At 40.0% G+C, this 18,809-nt stretch overlaps 1 protein-coding gene across 1 annotated transcript in view; it reads left to right on the forward strand.

Annotated features, from left to right (window-relative positions):
* Positions 1 to 4,781: 4,781 nt before the first annotated feature.
* The window catches only part of tbce (tubulin folding cofactor E), a 19,597-nt gene continuing 5,569 nt past the window's right edge, over positions 4,782 to 18,809 (forward strand). Inside the window, 11 exon segments of the mRNA XM_038700121.1 lie at positions 4,782 to 4,884; positions 5,115 to 5,241; positions 6,191 to 6,275; positions 7,324 to 7,488; positions 8,330 to 8,415; positions 14,395 to 14,494; positions 14,708 to 14,810; positions 15,716 to 15,792; positions 15,886 to 15,978; positions 16,813 to 16,877; positions 16,987 to 17,287. Coding sequence (XP_038556049.1) covers positions 5,127 to 5,241; positions 6,191 to 6,275; positions 7,324 to 7,488; positions 8,330 to 8,415; positions 14,395 to 14,494; positions 14,708 to 14,810; positions 15,716 to 15,792; positions 15,886 to 15,978; positions 16,813 to 16,877; positions 16,987 to 17,287 — 1,190 coding nt within the window. The 5' untranslated portion in view covers positions 4,782 to 4,884; positions 5,115 to 5,126.

Genomic DNA, 18,809 nt, shown 5'->3' on the forward strand with positions numbered 1-18,809 from the left:
ATCAGTTCTAAACATAAAATATACTAGAGACAGACAGAGGGGGAAAATCAGTCATGTAAACCTCCTCATCCAAACTCAGAAGGGCGTTCAACAAGTGGAGGGGCATCGAGTACAGGAGACAGGCTGTCCTAACCAATGAGCTTATACATTAAACACTGAATTAGTGAAACAGCTCCATGATGTTCTGCAGCTGCAGTAGGAGTGGACTAAACAACAACATATATCAGTTAAATTGTTAATGTTATTCATGTTTTAAAAAATACATTTGATTAAACAGAAATTCATTTGTCAACTGTAGCTATTTATTTTATTTTACAATACGTTAGGAGGAAACAGGAGGACAAACGGAGGCCAACAGAACGAGACAGATTGTAACTGTCTCAAGGACATGTCTAATTGAAATGTTTATTTTGTATATGTGTAAGTTCAACAAACGTTCAGTTCATACAGCCATTTAAAAAAGGAAAACACGTGACGTAAGATGTTATATATATATATATATATATATATATATATATATATGTTCATAAAAAATGTGTCTTAAAATGTAATTTTAAATAATGTCAAATGTCAAGTAGCCTAACAACAGAGTAATGGGAAATGGGTCACATGACCAGAGTTAAGATAAGGGCATAACCATGGCATTATGGGTAAGAGACAATGTGGATGCAGAGGAACAACATACAGCCCCAAACAACCGTACTGTGCACTTGGTTCAAGAGGCCTTCCATTTGTTTACTTTTGTGTCTGGTACTTGTTGGTGTGCTTTACATGGACAATACTTCATACTACTTTCTGTTTGGTTATATTATGTGATTTCTTTGCACTTTGCTTGTGCTAACGTGTTTGGGCCTGTGTATCAGTGGACACTAGCTTGAGAGGCCTTAAAGTGAATGTGAGATTAAGGTTTAAGCTCTGTGTCTTTTATTTTCTTGTAGTTTTCACGGTGTCTGCTGACGAAGGAGAGAGTCAGATAAAATAAATCTTCAAAAGACATCTGTATGATGCGTGGCCATTGTTTCTTGGGACCAGTAGCTACACAGATTTACGACTTAAAAAATAAGGTTTTCCATGAGGATTAAACACAAAACCCTGCACTCTGAGCTAACCAATGATATCAAATTGAAATTATTATTAAGAAACGTTTGCGCCAACCACTGTGTTAAACTTCTATTTTGTCATCTTGAGATCTTGAGAAAATGATCCTGTTATCACGGGAAAACAGAGTTAATCGATGGCTGCTTAGGGCTTCCATAAATTTCAGCTCTATTCAGAGCTCACAGGTGTAATTTCCTTCTCCTCAGACAGAAAAACCCATTTGGTTGCAATAAACATCAAGGAAACGTTTGGTCCACTGATCCCTTCCTAACTAACATCTTATATTTTCTGGTGGAACTCTGACTCTTTAGGCATTACATGATAGGACTTCATCAACTCTGCACACTTTACTGAAAAGCTTTCTGCTGACCTGATGGATAAAAACCCGTCACACAGACATAACTGGAAGTCTGCTCATATGAAGACAGAACTGAAAAGCCACAAGCTAAATGGCCTGTTGTAATGTGAGCTGCAGGAAAGATTTCTATCAGCTTTCAGATTTAGATTTGATGTGCAAGTTAACAGGCTAAGGAATGTCTCGTCTTATAAACCAGCTTCAGTAATTTCACACTGTATACAATATTGCTCAATAGGCCTGAAGAGTACGGAAGACTTGTATCTGTTCCAGTTCCACATGAGTGTGTCTTGTAATTTACCGTCAAATTCACAAACAGGAAGCTGCTGTTTGGAGTTAATTTGGTTTCAGTATTATTTGTGTGAACAGATCAGCAAAATGTGTGTTAATGTGTTTTTTGGAGCTCAACAAACCTTATCCCAAAGTTTAGTTCGAAGTTGATGATTATCCACTCTACAGTGAGAAAATGACTACACAAAAATTGATTAAACATGCCAAATTAAACCTGGACCCCAAAGGACTAGTTCTATAGCTCTAAGACACGGCATCTGTTCAAGATTTGAGATTAAGACCTCGTCCACACTGCTGCGTTTTGCACCTCCCGTCCAGACTAAAACGGCGAAAACGAAGACTTAAAACTCCAGGTAGCGTTTCAGTGCGGGTGGGCAAAAACGGAGGAAATGATGACGCAGATGCTCACGTTCGGCTCTCTGATTGGGTCTTACCAGTCATGCAAAGCAGAAACACGACGCTACTGACAGAGTTTTGATTTGGTATTTTTATTAAAATATTTTGTTCCGTGCAAATAACCCTTACAGCCTACGCTTGTACCGTGCATGTCGCGTTTACTTTGCGACGACTCCCAGTCTGTTTTCCACCGCCTCCGCCACTTTTAACTCCCATGTTACATTCAGTAACAGTCCCAGCTCGTTACTGGTCCATGCTAAATAAACCTGGTGTGGTTCTTCATCTGTAGTACTTTATTGTTTCGCCAAATCGTCTGTAACTACAGAACAGACCATCTGCTTCATGTTTACATCACATGCCCAGTGTACATGAATGGCCACTAGATGTGCGTTTTCAGTCGTTTTAATATAGACGGAGATCAACTTTGATACGCAGCTAAAACACTGGTGTGGACGGAGATTGAATTTGTTTTAAAACTCTGTTTTTAAACAAAAATGGAGTTGTGTGGATGGAGCCTTAGAGGGGGATAGCAGCTCATCATTATTGTTTGAAATGGTTTGCAGAGATGCTATCTGTTCTGCTCTAAAACAGTAATGTTATGTTATGTCAATTGGCAGATGAAACAATTTTGGTGTTACAGACTATTAGCCAGTTCTCTAAGGCCTCGGGCTTACAGCTACACTTGAATCTAGCTAAATGTGACATGATTGTCCCCTGCAGCCACAAATATAAAGTTTGAAAAGGAGGTTAAATATTTGTAGAATTGTCATTTGTAAGGATAGAACAACAATATAATGAATATATGGATATAAAAAAATATAAAACAACTTCACACCACATAAACACCAGTGTGGAAGAACAGAAACATGTTGCTTAAATCTGTGTCCATGGAGGACTGGAGATCTAAAGGGGTTTGGGGCTGTTGCTCCTTTTATGGATGAGAATTTAAAAAATGTTACAGCATGAAAAGTTTAGTACAAAATTTGAACTCTAATATTCTGTCAAATACTATGATAGAGTGATCAAAACTATACCAATCCCTTTCAGATCATTGATTAAAGAAAACATTCTGTACTCAGAGGCTCCTCCTGGGCTGAGGCGGCTTTGCATGGATGGAATTGACTCTTGTGTTGATAAATGTACCAACAGAGTTCTTAGAAACATTTTGCAGAAGGAACGTTACCCTAACCCAGTAAGAAGGACGTGTGAGACTTGACTGTAAATGTACTAGTAAAGTTCTCACACGATAAAGCAATAACATTATTGTTAAAGTGACTTATTGAGGCAGTAATACGCCTAGAAGCGTCTAAACTGACGTACATCCACATGGAGCAGAAGAAGAAGAAAGATGAAGAAAAACAATATATTATATAATATATTTTTTCCCCCAATCAATTTATTTGCATCCTCAGTAAACAAACAGGCATCATTGTAACGTTACATAGACCTAACATTACAACTAAGCAGCAAGAAACAGAAAATAAATAAAAAAATAAAAACTAAGTAAAATAATCAATAAAAATATATAAATTAATAAAAATAAAATAAATTAAAGGGATTTAATCAAAATACAATGAAAGTAACTCAGAGAATCTTAAGGCACTTTTCCAGTATTTTCAATGACCGAAACAAAATCTTCAAATTATTAATAAATGGATTAAAACTTGGTGTAGCTTTAAAAAATCTACACTTATGAATATAACATTTTGCTATGATGAAGATACTATTACACAAGAACTCAGTATTTTTGTTTTCCATAAAACAACCAAAGTTCACATTATGGAAATCAAACACAGGTATTACATTCTTTGTACCTAACCAATCATATATTCTGTCACACAACAATTTAATAACATGACAGCTGTAGAAATGCTCTTGGTGGGAACTGTTGGGCTTCTGTAAATATCATCACAGAGTACGGTCTAGACCTGCTTTTATGAAAAGTGCTGTGAGATAACTGTTGTTGTGATTTGGCGCTATATAAATAAAACTGAATTGAATAGAAAAGATGTTGCTGAGATTCGATATCAGTCTGACAAAATGTACATACATTACAATCTAAATTAAATCTTACTCTTAAGAATTCATTACATGGATAAATATCATTAATTGTTTTGAACCTCTTTCATTTTAGGAAACAACGGAAATGATAAAAAATCTAGTTCAAACCTTAACAGTGTCAACTCTTGAAAGTCTTTCAGACAAAACCTTTGTTTTCACAGGAAGAGGAAAACATTCTTTTGTCATTAATGACCTCAAATTTTTTTTTATCACATTTACTATCTAAGAAATTGTACTTATCAACAAAGAGATTTGCAGATGTAGGAATCACAGCAGAGTATTGTAACATTCCTTTTATCTGGTTTATCAAAGCCTTGGGAATGGCATTGACTACTAGAGAATATTGTCTAAATGAGCAATCCAAATTAAATTTTGTTTTAAAATCATCATGACCTAACATATTCCCATATTCATCCATTAAATGTAGTATAGCCCAAACTCCTTTTTCCATCCAATCTATATAAAATAATATTTTCCTCTTACATAAGTACCTGTCGTTCCATATTTTAGCTTTATGAGGGGAGAAGCGTATTATTACTGTTTTATTTTGGAAATGTTTTGTGCGGAAATGTGTGCAACAATGAAATCGGTCACTTCCGGCGAGCCAGAAGACGTCACATGTTTTGGTTTTTGGGGAGATCAGAAGCTCAAACACTCAGAAACTGCATCTTTAAACCTCACAGGCATGTTGGTAGTTATAGTTTTCCCGTGTTAGTTTTCATTAGACCTGTTTTATATCTATCTATCCATCTATATATCTATATCTATATCTATATATCCGCGAAGTAACGCAACTAACTTATCTGGCGCGTCCGACGTGCATAATGTGAACCGTTTCAACAGGAGTACAGGGTGAGCTAACCTGACGTGTGTTGCCTCTGCACGTTATTGATCTCTGGGTTTCTCTCCTCAGCGGGAGGCTCAGATGGGAGTTGACCAGACTGAACCGGAGGTGCCGGCGGAGGCGGTGGGCAGGCGGGTGTCCTGCGGCGGGGAGCGGGCCACGGTGCGGTACGTGGGCCCGGTGCCGCCGACAGCAGGTAAAAATAATAACAACAACAATACCCGGGGTGTCAGGTGGACGATTCACAGTCCGAACTGGTTGTGAAGTCAATGTAAATATCTTAAGACATGTTTATAAATAAAGCAGCGATAAAAGGCTCGTTTTTTAAATGGAGTTTGGCAGAAGGTGTCTTCCCCACAAGGTTTAGTCAGTCACGCCCATTGAAATAAACAAGAGATTTAGCAAAACAGCCCTGCTAGCATCAGAGCATAACTGTAATGTTAGGCCACTGATTCTTGAGAATTTCAATAAAACAGCTTTTACTTTTGAAAAGAATTAAAATGTTGTATTAAGAAATCTACATTTATGAGTTTATTGTACAAGATCTCACCAATCAAACAATATTTTGGTGCAACCTCCTGATTTACAATTCTTTCATAAAATATGTGTTTTGCCTGTCTTTACTTAGTTTTTGTCAACATCTACAGACACAATAAAAAGCCAGTTAATCTTATTTATTTAGTCTTATAAGGATTTCTACACCATAGGTACATATATTCAATTCAATTCAGTTTTATTTATATAGCGCCAAATCACAACAACAGTTATCTCACAGTGCTTTTCATAAAAGAGCAGGTCTAGACCGTACTCTGTGATGTTATTTACAGAAGCCGAACAGTTCCCACCAAGAGCAGCACTAGGAGACAGAGGCAAGGAAAAACTTACTTTTAAGAGGCAGAAACCTCGAGCAGAACCATGGCTCAGGGTGGGCGGCCATCTGCCTCGACCGGTTGGGGTGAAGGAGAGAGAGAGAGAGAGAGAGAGAGAGTTGTTATATATATATATGTTATTAAATGTTGAATGTTAACTTTTGTTCACTTTTTATACTCTCTTAAAAACCTATGCATTATGTGACTTTCATCATTAGTGTTGAAGAAGATGTATAGTATAAATAGAGGTCAATGAAACATGCTTTGTGTGTTCAGGGCTGTGGCTCGGCGTCGAGTGGGATAACCCAGAGAGAGGCAAACACGACGGCAGCCACGACGGACTTCAGTATTTTACCTGCAGGTAATTACCACTTTGATGCCACATGCTGAAATTTGACAAATTATTATCCACTTTAGGGGCGTAATGAATATCCAAATCCACAGTTCGGTTAATATCTGGGGGGTTTTCCCCTGTTTTTGCTGGGAGGAGGAACATTATTATTATTATCATCCACCCTGGGTTAATAAAACTAGTCTAACTTGCAGGCATGATCTCTCAATCATGATTGTGTTAAAATAGTCACATGTCACACGTGACAGTTGGAAGACAATAAAATAGATGTGTTGTATAATTTTTACAAAAAATAGGCCGTCACAACTTTAACTACAGTGTTTTCGACATGTACTTTACTGTCCAGGTATATTAACAGTTGCCAAAGTATACTTGGCGACACATTTTAGCATTTTGCAGAGACACATAGAGAGAGATGTTATCACGTTACATGACAATGACACGGTGCAAATCTTACAAGCACGGAGCGACAGTGAACGCACCGCTGCAGATGTACCAGTTGGTTTGGTCTGTGGGGTTTGTGGCATTGCGCTGACTGCCATTGTGACACTCCGTCGGTTTGTGTTTGTTGTTGATCCCAGATTTCAAACCATCATGTTAAAATATTTCTTCTCAGCTCCACCTCAGTGATCAGCATCTTGATCTCGCACTCAGTAAAGTTTCTCTTTTTCTAGGTGCTAAGCTAGGTGTGTGCTATGTTGCAGGTCTCGGTTTCAGAACCGTTACGGCTCTAATCCACACGCAGACGTTCCCGTGTAGTTAATTATCAAAGCTTTTCATTGGCAGAAGGTGAGGACCCTCTGGAGGGTTCCTGTGAGGATGTAAAGATTTACTTAAAGCTCAGTGGGTTTTAAAACAATTTAATTTCTCCCCAAATATGTGAATTTCTGTGTTTATATGTAGTCTGATAACAAATGACGTGCTTGTTTGTGATATTTGGTAGATTCAACAAATAGAATAAGAATCACTCCACAGTGAAAACAATCCTTTCATTTATGATTTAACTTAAAAATGTGATCATCTGAAGTGAGTAACTGTTTCCTCTCCACTGCTTCAGACACCCTAAAGGAGGCTCTTTCGTCCGTCCAGCGAAGGCGAGCTTTGGCGTGGACTTCCTAACCGCCGTGCAGCAGGTGTACCAGGTGGACTCGGAGGAGGTGCTGAGGGAGGAGATCTCCATCTCCTCCAAGAAGCTCAAGTGGGGGAATATCAAGGAGCGCAGGTACGACGCTCATCACCATCTCCGTCAAATAGGTAGTAAACAAATATTTTCCTCATTAATATGCTCTGACTTAATGACACTAATCCATTTTCCAGCACATTGATAAGAGTCAGATGGATTATTTTGGTTTTATTGTGATAATATACCAAATAGCCAGACATTTACAGAACGGTTTATAAAGTGCTGTTTATAAAGTCTATAAAATGTCAAGAAACTGTGAAAAATGACCGTCACAATTTTCCAGAGCACAAAGTGACGTATTTAAACAGTCCAAAACCCAAAGACTCTTCATTCACTATCATGAAATCCTCATATTTAAGAAGATGAAGCAAATATTTCATATTTTGCTTAAAAAAATTACTGAAACGATGAATCAATCTTATTAATATTATTATCAATTCGGGTTCGGTTGTACTAAAGGACACTGTAATGAGTTGGCTGTTCATTATTCCTTTTAGTACATTTTGGTTTAAGTCAGTTTTTCTAGTTAATATCACAGTTAATTTTGTCTGGTTCCAAAAACCCGAGATGCCAAACTCCAGGTTTCAAAACGGCGGGCCACAAGCCAACAGGAGATGTCGCCGCGGCTACGTCCACTTCTTTATACCGTCTGTGGTTGAGACGCCTCTTATTATAATCCTGGCTTTAATGTGAGAGTTACTGTACATCAGGGCAAAGACTCTGTAAGTTACAGATGAATCATGTTCTGCCTCTGGATTCACAGCTGTGGAGAGAGCGAAGTATCACTGACGAGGAGGTAACATTATTAAACAGGAGAGGCTGTGAGGATCTATTTCCTTTGACTGATGACACTGTGCTTCTTTTCCTTTTGTCTCCACAGTTTTGAGAGTCTTCCAACAGTGTTGCTGAGCCGCTCTGAAGTAAACGGGCCTGGAGCCGACGGAGAAATCAGGAAAACAACGCCGAGTATCTTTTTGCAGAGTTCTTACTTCTTGTCATTGAGGTGATGTGAATGTTGGTGTTCCTGAGGATATTTTTAGTTTTCAGGCCTAAAGTCTGTCTTGATGCCGAAAAAACACGTTCAAGCTTCTAAATTGTGAGGATTTGTTGGTCGGACAAACAAACAAAATAACTGTGACTGTAACATTTTGAGAAAATGTGAATGAATGCTTCTTTCTATCCACTGCTGCTGTGAACACAGTGCAAAGCTAATTGGTTGATGGAGATTAAAGCTTATGGAGCTGATTCTCCAGTTGCTGCTGTTAAACCATCGCAGAAGAAGAAGGGGACACAGCGATGTGACGTCAGAGCTTTTTTTTGTGCATAAAGACAGGTGGATGGAAACACACAGAGTGAAGGGGGAAGAAAATATTTCAAGACATACTTTAAAATAAGGATTGAACAATTAACCAAGAAAATAATTGGCAGATGTATGAATAATTATAATTACTATTAGTTGAAGCTCGTGTCAGTAGTTCATCGTGTCCTGTCAACATGCTGATTCTCAAAACTCATCTGCGGTGGACAATCGGCTGTCTGGTGTGTGAGGACTTCTAGTCTACGGGGAAATTACTCAGTGTTGGTTTAAATCATTTGAAGACGGGTTCCTCTGCCAGGAGGTATTTTCAATGATTGTCAGAGCTGGACGATGATTGTCAGTGATTGTCGGAGCTTGTCGGTGATTGATATTGATTGTCGGTGATTGATATTGATTGTCGGTGATTGATTTGATTGTCGGTGATTGATATTGATTGTCGGTGATTGATATTGATTGTTGGAGCTTGTCGGTGATTATTGGAGCTCGACAGTGATTGTATGAGCTTGTTGGATATCGTCAGAGCTTGACGGTGATTATTGGAGCTCGTCGGTGATTGTTTTGATTGACGGTGATTGTATGAGCTTGAAGGTGATTATTGGAGCTTGTCGGTGATTGTCGGTGATTGTATGAGCTTGAAGGTGATTATTGGAGCTTGACAGTGATTGTTTTGATTGACGGTGATTGTCGGTGATTGTCTGAGCTTGAAGGTGATTATTGGAGCTTGTCGGTGATTGTTTTGATTGACGGTGATTGTATGAGCTTGAAGGTGATTATTGGAGCTTGTCGGTGATTGTTTTGATTGTCGGTGATTGATATTGATTGTCGGTGATTGATATTGATTGTCGGTGATTGATATTGATTGTCGGTGATTGATATTGATTGTCGGAGCTTGTCGGTGATTGATATTGATTGTCGGAGCTTGAAGGTGATTATTGGAGCTTGACAGTGATTGTTTTGATTGTCTGTGATTGTCGGAGCTTGAAGGTGATTATTGGAGCTTGTCGGTGATTGTTTTGATTGTCGGTGATTGATATTGATTGTCGGTGATTGATATTGATTGTCGGAGCTTGTCGGTGATTGATATTGATTGTCGGTGATTGATATTGATTGTCGGAGCTTGTCGGTGATTGATATTGATTGTCGGAGCTTGTCTGTGATTGATATTGATTGTCGGAGCTTGTCGGTGATTGATTTGATTGTCGGTGATTGATATTGATTGTCGGTTATTGATATTGATTGTCGGAGCTTGTCTGTGATTGTTATTGATTGTCGGTGATTGATATTGATTGTCGGTGATTGATTTTGATTGTCGGTGATTGATATTGATTGTCGGAGCTTGTCGGTGATTGATATTAATTGTCGGAGCTTGTCAGTGATTGATATTGATTGTCGGAGCTTGTCGGTGATTGATATTGATTGTCGGTGATTGATATTGATTGTCTGTGATTGATTTGATTGTCGGTGATTGATATTGATTGTCGGTGATTGTCGTAGCTTGTCGGTGATTATTGGAGCTCGACAGTGATTGTATGAGCTTGTCGGATATCGTCAGAGCTTGACGGTGACTATTGGAGCTCGTCGGTGATTGTTTTGATTGACGGTGATTGTATGAGCTTGAAGGTGATTGTCGGAGCTTGTCGGTGATTGATATTGATTGTCGGTGATTGTATGAGCTTGAAGGTGATTATTGGAGCTTGTCGGTGATTGTTTTGATTGACGGTGATTGTATGAGCTTGAAGGTGATTATTGGAGCTTGTCGGTGATTGTTTTGATTGTCGGTGATTGTCGGAGCTTGAAGGTGATTATTGGAGCTTGACAGTGATTGTTTTGATTGACGGTGATTGCCGGTGATTGTCGGAGCTTGAAGGTGATTATTGGAGCTTGTCGGTGATTGTCGGTGATTGTATGAGCTTGAAGGTGATTATTGGAGCTTGTCGGTGATTGATATTGATTGACGGTGATTGTATGAGCTTGAAGGTGATTATTGGAGCTTGTCGGTGATTGTTTTGATTGACGGTGATTGTATGAGCTTGAAGGTGATTATTGGAGCTTGTCGGTGATTGTTTTGATTGTCGGTGATTGTCGGAGCTTGAAGGTGATTATTGGAGCTTGACAGTGATTGTTTTGATTGACGGTGATTGCCGGTGATTGTCGGAGCTTGAAGGTGATTATTGGAGCTTGTCGGTGATTGTCGGTGATTGTATGAGCTTGAAGGTGATTATTGGAGCTTGTCGGTGATTGTTTTGATTGACGGTGATTGTCGGTGATTGTATGAGCTTGAAGGTGATTATTGGAGCTTGTCGGTGATTGTTTTGATTGTCGGTGATTGTCGGAGCTTGAAGGTGATTATTGGAGCTTGACAGTGATTGTTTTGATTGCCGGTGATTGTCGGAGCTTGAAGGTGATTATTGGAGCTTGTCGGTGATTGTTTTGATTGTCGGTGATTGATATTGATTGTCGGTGATTGATATTGATTGTCGGAGCTTGTCGGTGATTGATATTGATTGTCGGTGATTGATATTGATTGTCGGAGCTTGAAGGTGATTATTGGAGCTTGACGGTGATTGTTTTGATTGTCGTGATTGTCGGAGCTTGAAGGTGATTATTGGAGCTTGTCGGTGATTGTTTTGATTGTCGGTGATTGATATTGATTATCGGAGCTTGTCGGTGATTGATATTGATTGTCGGTGATTGATATTGATTGTCGGTGATTGATATTGATTATCGGAGCTTGTCGGTGATTGATATTGATTATCGGAGCTTGTCGGTGATTGATATTGATTGTCGGAGCTTGTCGGTGATTGATATTGATTATCGGAGCTTGTCGGTGATTGATATTGATTGTCGGAGCTTGTCGGTGATTGATTTGATTGTCGGTGATTGATATTGATTGTCGGTTATTGATATTGATTGTTGGTGCTTGTCTGTGATTGTTATTGATTGTCGGTGATTGATATTGATTGTCGGTGATTGATATTGATTGTCGGAGCTTGTCGGTGATTGATATTGATTATCGGAGCTTGTCGGTGATTGATATTGATTGTCGGAGCTTGTCGGTGATTGATTTGATTGTCGGTGATTGATATTGATTGTCGGTGATTGATATTGATTGTTGGAGCTTGTCTGTGATTGTTATTGATTGTCGGTGATTGATATTGATTGTCGGTGATTGATATTGATTGTCGGAGCTTGTCGGTGATTGATATTGATTGTCGGAGCTTGTCGGTGATTGATATTGATTGTCGGTGATTGATATTGATTGTCGGAGCTTGTCGGTGATTGATATTGATTGTCGGTGATTGATATTGATTGTCGGAGCTTGTCAGTGATTGATATTGATTGTCGGTGATTGATATTGATTGTCGGAGCTTTCTGTGATTGTTATTGATTGTCGGTGATTGATATTGATTGTCGGTGATTGATATTGATTGTCGGTGATTGATTTTGATTGTCGGAGCTTGTCAGTGATTGATATTGATTGTCGGAGCTTGTCAGTGATTGATATTGATTGTCGGTGATTGATATTGATTGTCGGAGCTTGTCAGTGATTGATATTGATTGTCGGTGATTGATATTGATTGTCGGAGCTTGTCGGTGATTGATATTGATTGTCGGTGATTGATATTGATTGTCGGAGCTTTCTGTGATTGTTATTGATTGTCGGTGATTGATATTGATTGTCGGTGATTGTTATTGATTGTCGGTGATTGATATTGATTGTCGGTGATTGATATTGATTGTCGGTGATTGATATTGATTGTCGGAGCTTGTCAGTGATTGATATTGATTGTCGGAGCTTGTCGGTGATTGATATTGATTGTCGGTGATTGATATTGATTGTCGGAGCTTGTCAGTGATTGATATTGATTGTCGGTGATTGATATTGATTGTCGGAACTTTCTGTGATTGTTATTGATTGTCGGTGATTGATATTGATTGTCGGTGATTGATATTGATTGTCGGTGATTGATTTGATTGTCGGAGCTTGTCAGTGATTGATATTGATTGTCGGAGCTTGTCAGTGATTGATATTGATTGTCGGTGATTGATATTGATTGTCGGAGCTTGTCAGTGATTGATATTGATTGTCGGTGATTGATATTGATTGTCGGAGCTTGTCGGTGATTGATATTGATTGTCGGTGATTGATATTGATTGTCGGAGCTTTCTGTGATTGTTATTGATTGTCGGTGATTGATATTGATTGTCGGTGATTGTTATTGATTGTCGGTGATTGATATTGATTGTCGGTGATTGATATTGATTGTCGGTGATTGATATTGATTGTCGGAGCTTGTCAGTGATTGATATTGATTGTCGGAGCTTGTCGGTGATTGATATTGATTGTCGGTGATTGATATTGATTGTCGGAGCTTGTCAGTGATTGATATTGATTGTCGGAGCTTTCTGTGATTGTTATTGATTGTCGGTGATTGATATTGATTGTCGGTGATTGATATTGATTGTCGGTGATTGATATTGATTGTCGGTGATTGATTTTGATTGTCGGTGATTGATATTGATTGTCGGAGCTTGTCGGTGATTGATATTGATTGTTGGTGATTGATATTGATTGTCGGTTATTGATATTGATTGTCGGAGCTTGTCGGTGATTGATATTGATTGTCGGTGATTGATATTGATTGTCGGAGCTTTCTGTGATTGTTATTGATTATCGGTGATTGATATTGATTGTCGGTGATTGATATTGATTGTCGGAGCTTGTCGGTGATTGATATTGATTGTCGGTGATTGATATTGATTGTCGGAGCTTTCTGTGATTGTTATTGATTGTCGGTGATTGATATTGATTGTCGGTGATTGATATTGATTGTCGGTGATTGATATTGATTGTCGGTGATTGTCTGAGCTTGAAGGTGATTATTGGAGCTCGTCGGTGATTATTGGAGCTCATCTGTGATTGTCTGAGCTTGTCGGTGATTGTCAGAGCTTGAAGGTGATTATTGGAGCTCGACAGTGATTGTATGAGCTTGTCGGATATCGTCGGAGCTTGACGGTGATTATTGGAGCTCGTCGGTGATTGTCGGTGATTGTCGGAGCTTGAAGGTGATTATTGGAGCTCGTCGGTGATTGTCGGAGCTTGAAGGTGATTATTGGAGCTCGACAGTGATTGTATGAGCTTGTCGGATATCGTCGGAGCTTGACGGTGATTATTGGAGCTCGTTGGTGATTGTCGGAGCTTGAAGGTGATTATTGGAGCTTGACAGTGATTGTATGAGCTTGTCGGTGATCGTCGGAGCTTGAAGGTGATTATTGGAGCTTGTCGGTGATTGTTTTGATTGACGGTGATTGTATGAGCTTGTCGGTGATTGTTTTGATTGACGGTGATTGTATGAGCTTGTCGGTGATTGTTTTGATTGACGGTGATTGTATGAGCTTGTCGGTGATTGTTTTGATTGACGGTGATTGTATGAGCTTGTCGGTGATTGTTTTGATTGACGGTGATTGTATGAGCTTGTCGGTGATTGTTTTGATTGACACTGACTTGTAGGTGATTTTCGGAGCTTGTCGCTCATCTATGGTGATTGTATGTGATTGACTGTGATGGTCGTGTCTGTGTGAATGTCAGCGTGCTCAGTGAGTGACTCCTTCACAGCAGTGATCAGACGTGCAGTGGCTGGACCTGAGTGGGACTCTGCTGTCCAGCTGGGAGGACGTGGCTGCCGTCACCCAGCAGCTGGACAAACTGGAGGGACTTCAGCTCAGGTACAGAGGACAGCTGTGTGTGTTCATTACTCATGTTGTGAGGACAAACATCAGTTTGCACAGTCACATTGTGATCCCCATAACGTAAATCATTAGGGTGAAGACTTGGTTTAAGGTTAGTCCAGGAAATAGATATGTCATTGTAATGTCCTCTGAGGTGATTGAAAGAATTCTCTCCTTCCAATGGACTCTTCATCTTGTCTTATTTTTCAGCAACAACAGACTGTGTTTGCCGTCCGACCCGTCGGCTCACTGCCAGGCGTTCTGCAGCCTCAAAGTCCTTGCCCTCAATAGCTGCGACCTCACCTGGCCTCAGGTACACCTTTCTCTATCAGTCTGTGCTCACCTCTTCATCACCAGGGTCAGTTTAGAAATGCTTACAGTTACTGTAGTTATCTCCACTCTCAAGAGGAAACGAATGCAACGGATATTTATATCTGTATATTCTTATTGGTTCTCAAATACTTGTTTTATATATACTTGTTGTGTGTATATATGTATGTGTGTGTGTGTGTGTGTGTGTGTGTGTGTGTGTGTGTATATATACACACACACACACACAGTGGGGAGAACAAGTATTTGATACACTGCTGATTTTGCAGGTTTACTTACAAAGCATGTAGAGGTCTGTAATTTTTATCATAGGTACACTTCAACTGTGAGAGATCTAAAACAAAAATCCAGAAAATCACATTGTATGATTTTTAAATAATGAATTTGCATTTTATTTTATAAAACGTCTTCCAGTAGCTTCAACCAAGTCCAGTTGCCCTTCATTTTAACCTTCGTTGGATAACTATGACCTGGATGACTGAGAATCTTCATAGACATATTAAACATATTAAAATATTATTTATAATTTCTGAATATAAGTGTTTATTTATTTACTACAATAAGTTTTCCATCACATTTCACATAAACTATATTTTTTATATTGTCGTTTTTTATAGTCCATGAAAAATTAATTTATTTCTGTAATTTATCTTACAGAAATGATTCACATAAAACTTTAATCACTTTAGATTAAAGTATTTTCCGTGTTGATAAATGTCCAAATTTACAGTGCTAGTTTCAAATCTCTCTTCCTGTCACCTTTCAAAATAAAAGCATCGGTGAACGCCCTACTTTGTTTCCTGTTGGTTTTTAAGAAATCCTTCGTCCTGGTGTGTATATTTTATTTTTACATCACACTGATTATCTGTGGCTCTCTGCTGGACTCAGATCCTGGAATGCGCCCCCATGTGGCCACAGCTGGAGGATCTGTGCGTAGAAGAAAACAACATCACAGAGCTGCAGAGGTAACGCCGTCCTCCATGTTTGCTTCATTCTTACTTCTGATTCGTTCAGGCTTTACTCTGTGTAACGTTTCCGATGTGTTTGATGTTTTAAAGGCCCGACGGAGTCCTGCAGTCCCTTAAGAGTCTCAGTCTGTCCAGTAACCCTGTAGTGCAGGACAGTCTGATCAGGATAGCTGCTCTGCCCAGGTACAGTACCCAGCGTCTCACAGGACCGAGCGTTCAATCTAAGAGTTGAGAAAAATATTTTAATGAAGTATTTATCAGATGGAATTGTGATGAATTAATCTTCAGGTCTACGTAGTGTTTTAGTGTTCACCGACTGTGAAATGCAGTTGAAAGCTATGAAAAACAGCCAGTCGGTATTTTTAAAAGTATTTTATCACAAAAACAAATTTCTGTTTACTGTTTCTGTTACGTGCAGTTTTTAGATTGAATTGTTTACCTCATGTTTGCCAGCTGTCACTCTTCTTCTTCGTGCCTTTTGTTGGTGTCAGACTGCACGAGCCGGTAGATGAAAATATACAATCTATATGGACTTATGCAACATTTCTTTAAAAATGCTGTTAGTGGTCCCCTCTCATATGACTACAGCCATAACCAACAACTTTCTGCACATGTTGAACCGCACAGATAAAATAAGCTTTTATTGATCCCCAGAGGAGAAAGTCAGGTGTTGCAGAAAAAATAGAAATAAGAACAATTACCAACAAAACTGACACGTATGTGATCAGTACCAGGAAATATATGATTATGATTATATGTGTATATATATGATATATGATTAAGTAATGATACTTATCTTTGTCTGTTTTAATAAAGAACCATAATATAATCTATAATATATAAAAACAGTATACCATATTCTTGGGGGGGCGGCCCTTGTTGAATTTTCCTTATAAATAATTGCACATACATATGAGTATTTCTGGATTATCTAGAATTGAGTTTGTTTCTTGACCATGAAACTTTTAAACACCAATCTGAAGCTCCTGAAATAAACTCTGCGCTGTTTGGTTGCAGACTGGAGCAGCTGAGCTTGTCCAAGACCGGACTGACAGACATTCGGTTCGATGACGCCGCTCCTGGTAAAAATATGATTTAAACATTTAACCACACCCTCAAGCCAGACATCCACATCCTATCTAGCGTTTGGTCTAAAACTCCAGCCATAAAGTCTGAACCTGTTCTCTGCAGGGTCTCAGACAGCCATGTTTCCAGCACTGAAGAATCTCAACGTGGACCACAACAACATCACCGAGGTCAGTTTCTGCTCAGATACAAATACAAACACTTTCTGGAGACGTTCAGGAGAGCAGAGACACTGTGAACACCAGGCATCACTGACGGTTGCACCTTTAACCAGCAGTTGTCCATTAACTGGAAGGACGGTGGTTCGATCCCCGCTCCTCCGGTCTGCATGTCGAAGTGTCCTTGTCACTGGACCCCGGATTGCTCCCGGTGTCCATTGGTTTGCGCCTTACTCTCGTCAGCGTGTGTGAATGCGATGAAGTGTAAAGCGCCTGTCCTGCAGCCTCTCGCTCCGTCTCCGTGCTCTTCGGTCTCTTCTCCTCTGGTGTTAGCTAACGTTACGTCCATAGAGAGGCTGCTGAGCCAGGTTTTGGTGCCCGCTCGCCCAGCTCTGGCTCGACACAAGCAGCAGCATAAGGTTGCTTGAAACTTGGGTGGCGAGCTAGCCAACAAAGCCAGCAACCCACACATGAGCTCGTAAGCCCCCGACATACTTGCTTTTTAACGAGGCGTAGGCGTAGACAGCGGCATTGTTCACATACTTGCCTACGTGCGTTGCGTGTACCTGGAGGATGAAATGGGAATCACTAGGGGGCAGATCAGGGCCGGATCACACCTCACCGACACCGGATGATCTTTCTTGACAACTTCTTTGCACAACCGAAACAAACCAAACATGGCGACACTCAAGGAGGTTGTGATTTGAATGAGACATCATAATGATCTCGGTAATTGCGAATGAGATCCAGGAGTTTTATTGTAAACATACCGCCATAAATGTCCTTTTTAAGTCTGCTGTTGACTTTCTTCTTCTTTTGCGTTTAATGGCGGTTGGCAAACCAGCTGCATACTTACGCCGTGATAAACGTCCTGCCCGGGATTTGTAGGGATGACAGAGACGCCATTCACCCTGTTACAAGTCAGTGTAGTATTAAATGATTTAAGTTAAGTTAAAATGACCACATAATGTTGCTTTAAGTCAGAGTCTGCGTCAGTTCAGTCCAGCTGACTGCAGTCCCGCCCCGCTGCGTCCCGCTTGTATTGAGCCCACAGATGTCTGCGTTAGACACCGATCTGAAAGTCACAATGTCATGAAGTCTCTCTGTCTGTCTCTCTCTCTCTCTCTCTCTCTCTCTGTCTCTCTCTCTGTCTCTCTCTCTGTCTCTGTCTCTGCTGTCTCTCTGTCTCTCTCTCTCTGTCTCTCTCTCTCTCTCTCTCTCTCTCTCTGTCTCTCTCTCTGTCTCTCTCTCTGTCTCTGTCTCTCTCTGTCTCTCTCTGTCTCTGTCTCTCTCTCTGTCTCTGTCTCTCTGTCTCTGTCTCTCTGTCTCTCTGTCTCTCTGTCTCTGTCTCTGTCTCTGTCTCTGTCTCTCTCTCTGTCTCTCTCTCTGTCTCTGTCTCTCTCTCTCGTGTGTCTCTGTCTCTCTGTCTCTGTCTCTCTCTCGTTCTCTCTCTGTCTCTGTCTCTCTCTCTCTGTTCTCTCTCTCTGTCTCTGTCTCCTCTCTGTCTCTCTCTCTCTCTCTCTGTCTCTCTGTCTCTGTCTCTCTGTCTCCTCTCTCTGTCTCTGTCTCTCTCTCTGTCTCTCTCTCTGTCTCTCTCTGTGTCTCTGTCTCTCTCTCTGTCTCTGTCTCTCTCTCTCTCTGTGTCTCTGTCTCTCTGTCTCTGTCTCTCTCTCTCTGTCTCTGTCTCCTCTCTCTCTGTCTCTCTCTCTCTCTGTGTCTCTGTCTCTCTCTCTCTGTCTCTGTCTCTCTCTGTCTCTGTCTCTCGCTCTC

Source organism: Micropterus salmoides, unplaced genomic scaffold (assembly GCF_014851395.1).
Source record: "Micropterus salmoides isolate LMB-PRFRI ecotype aquatic unplaced genomic scaffold, ASM1485139v1 Ms_hic_scaffold_1, whole genome shotgun sequence".
Classification (NCBI taxonomy): Eukaryota; Metazoa; Chordata; class Actinopteri; order Centrarchiformes; family Centrarchidae; genus Micropterus; species Micropterus salmoides.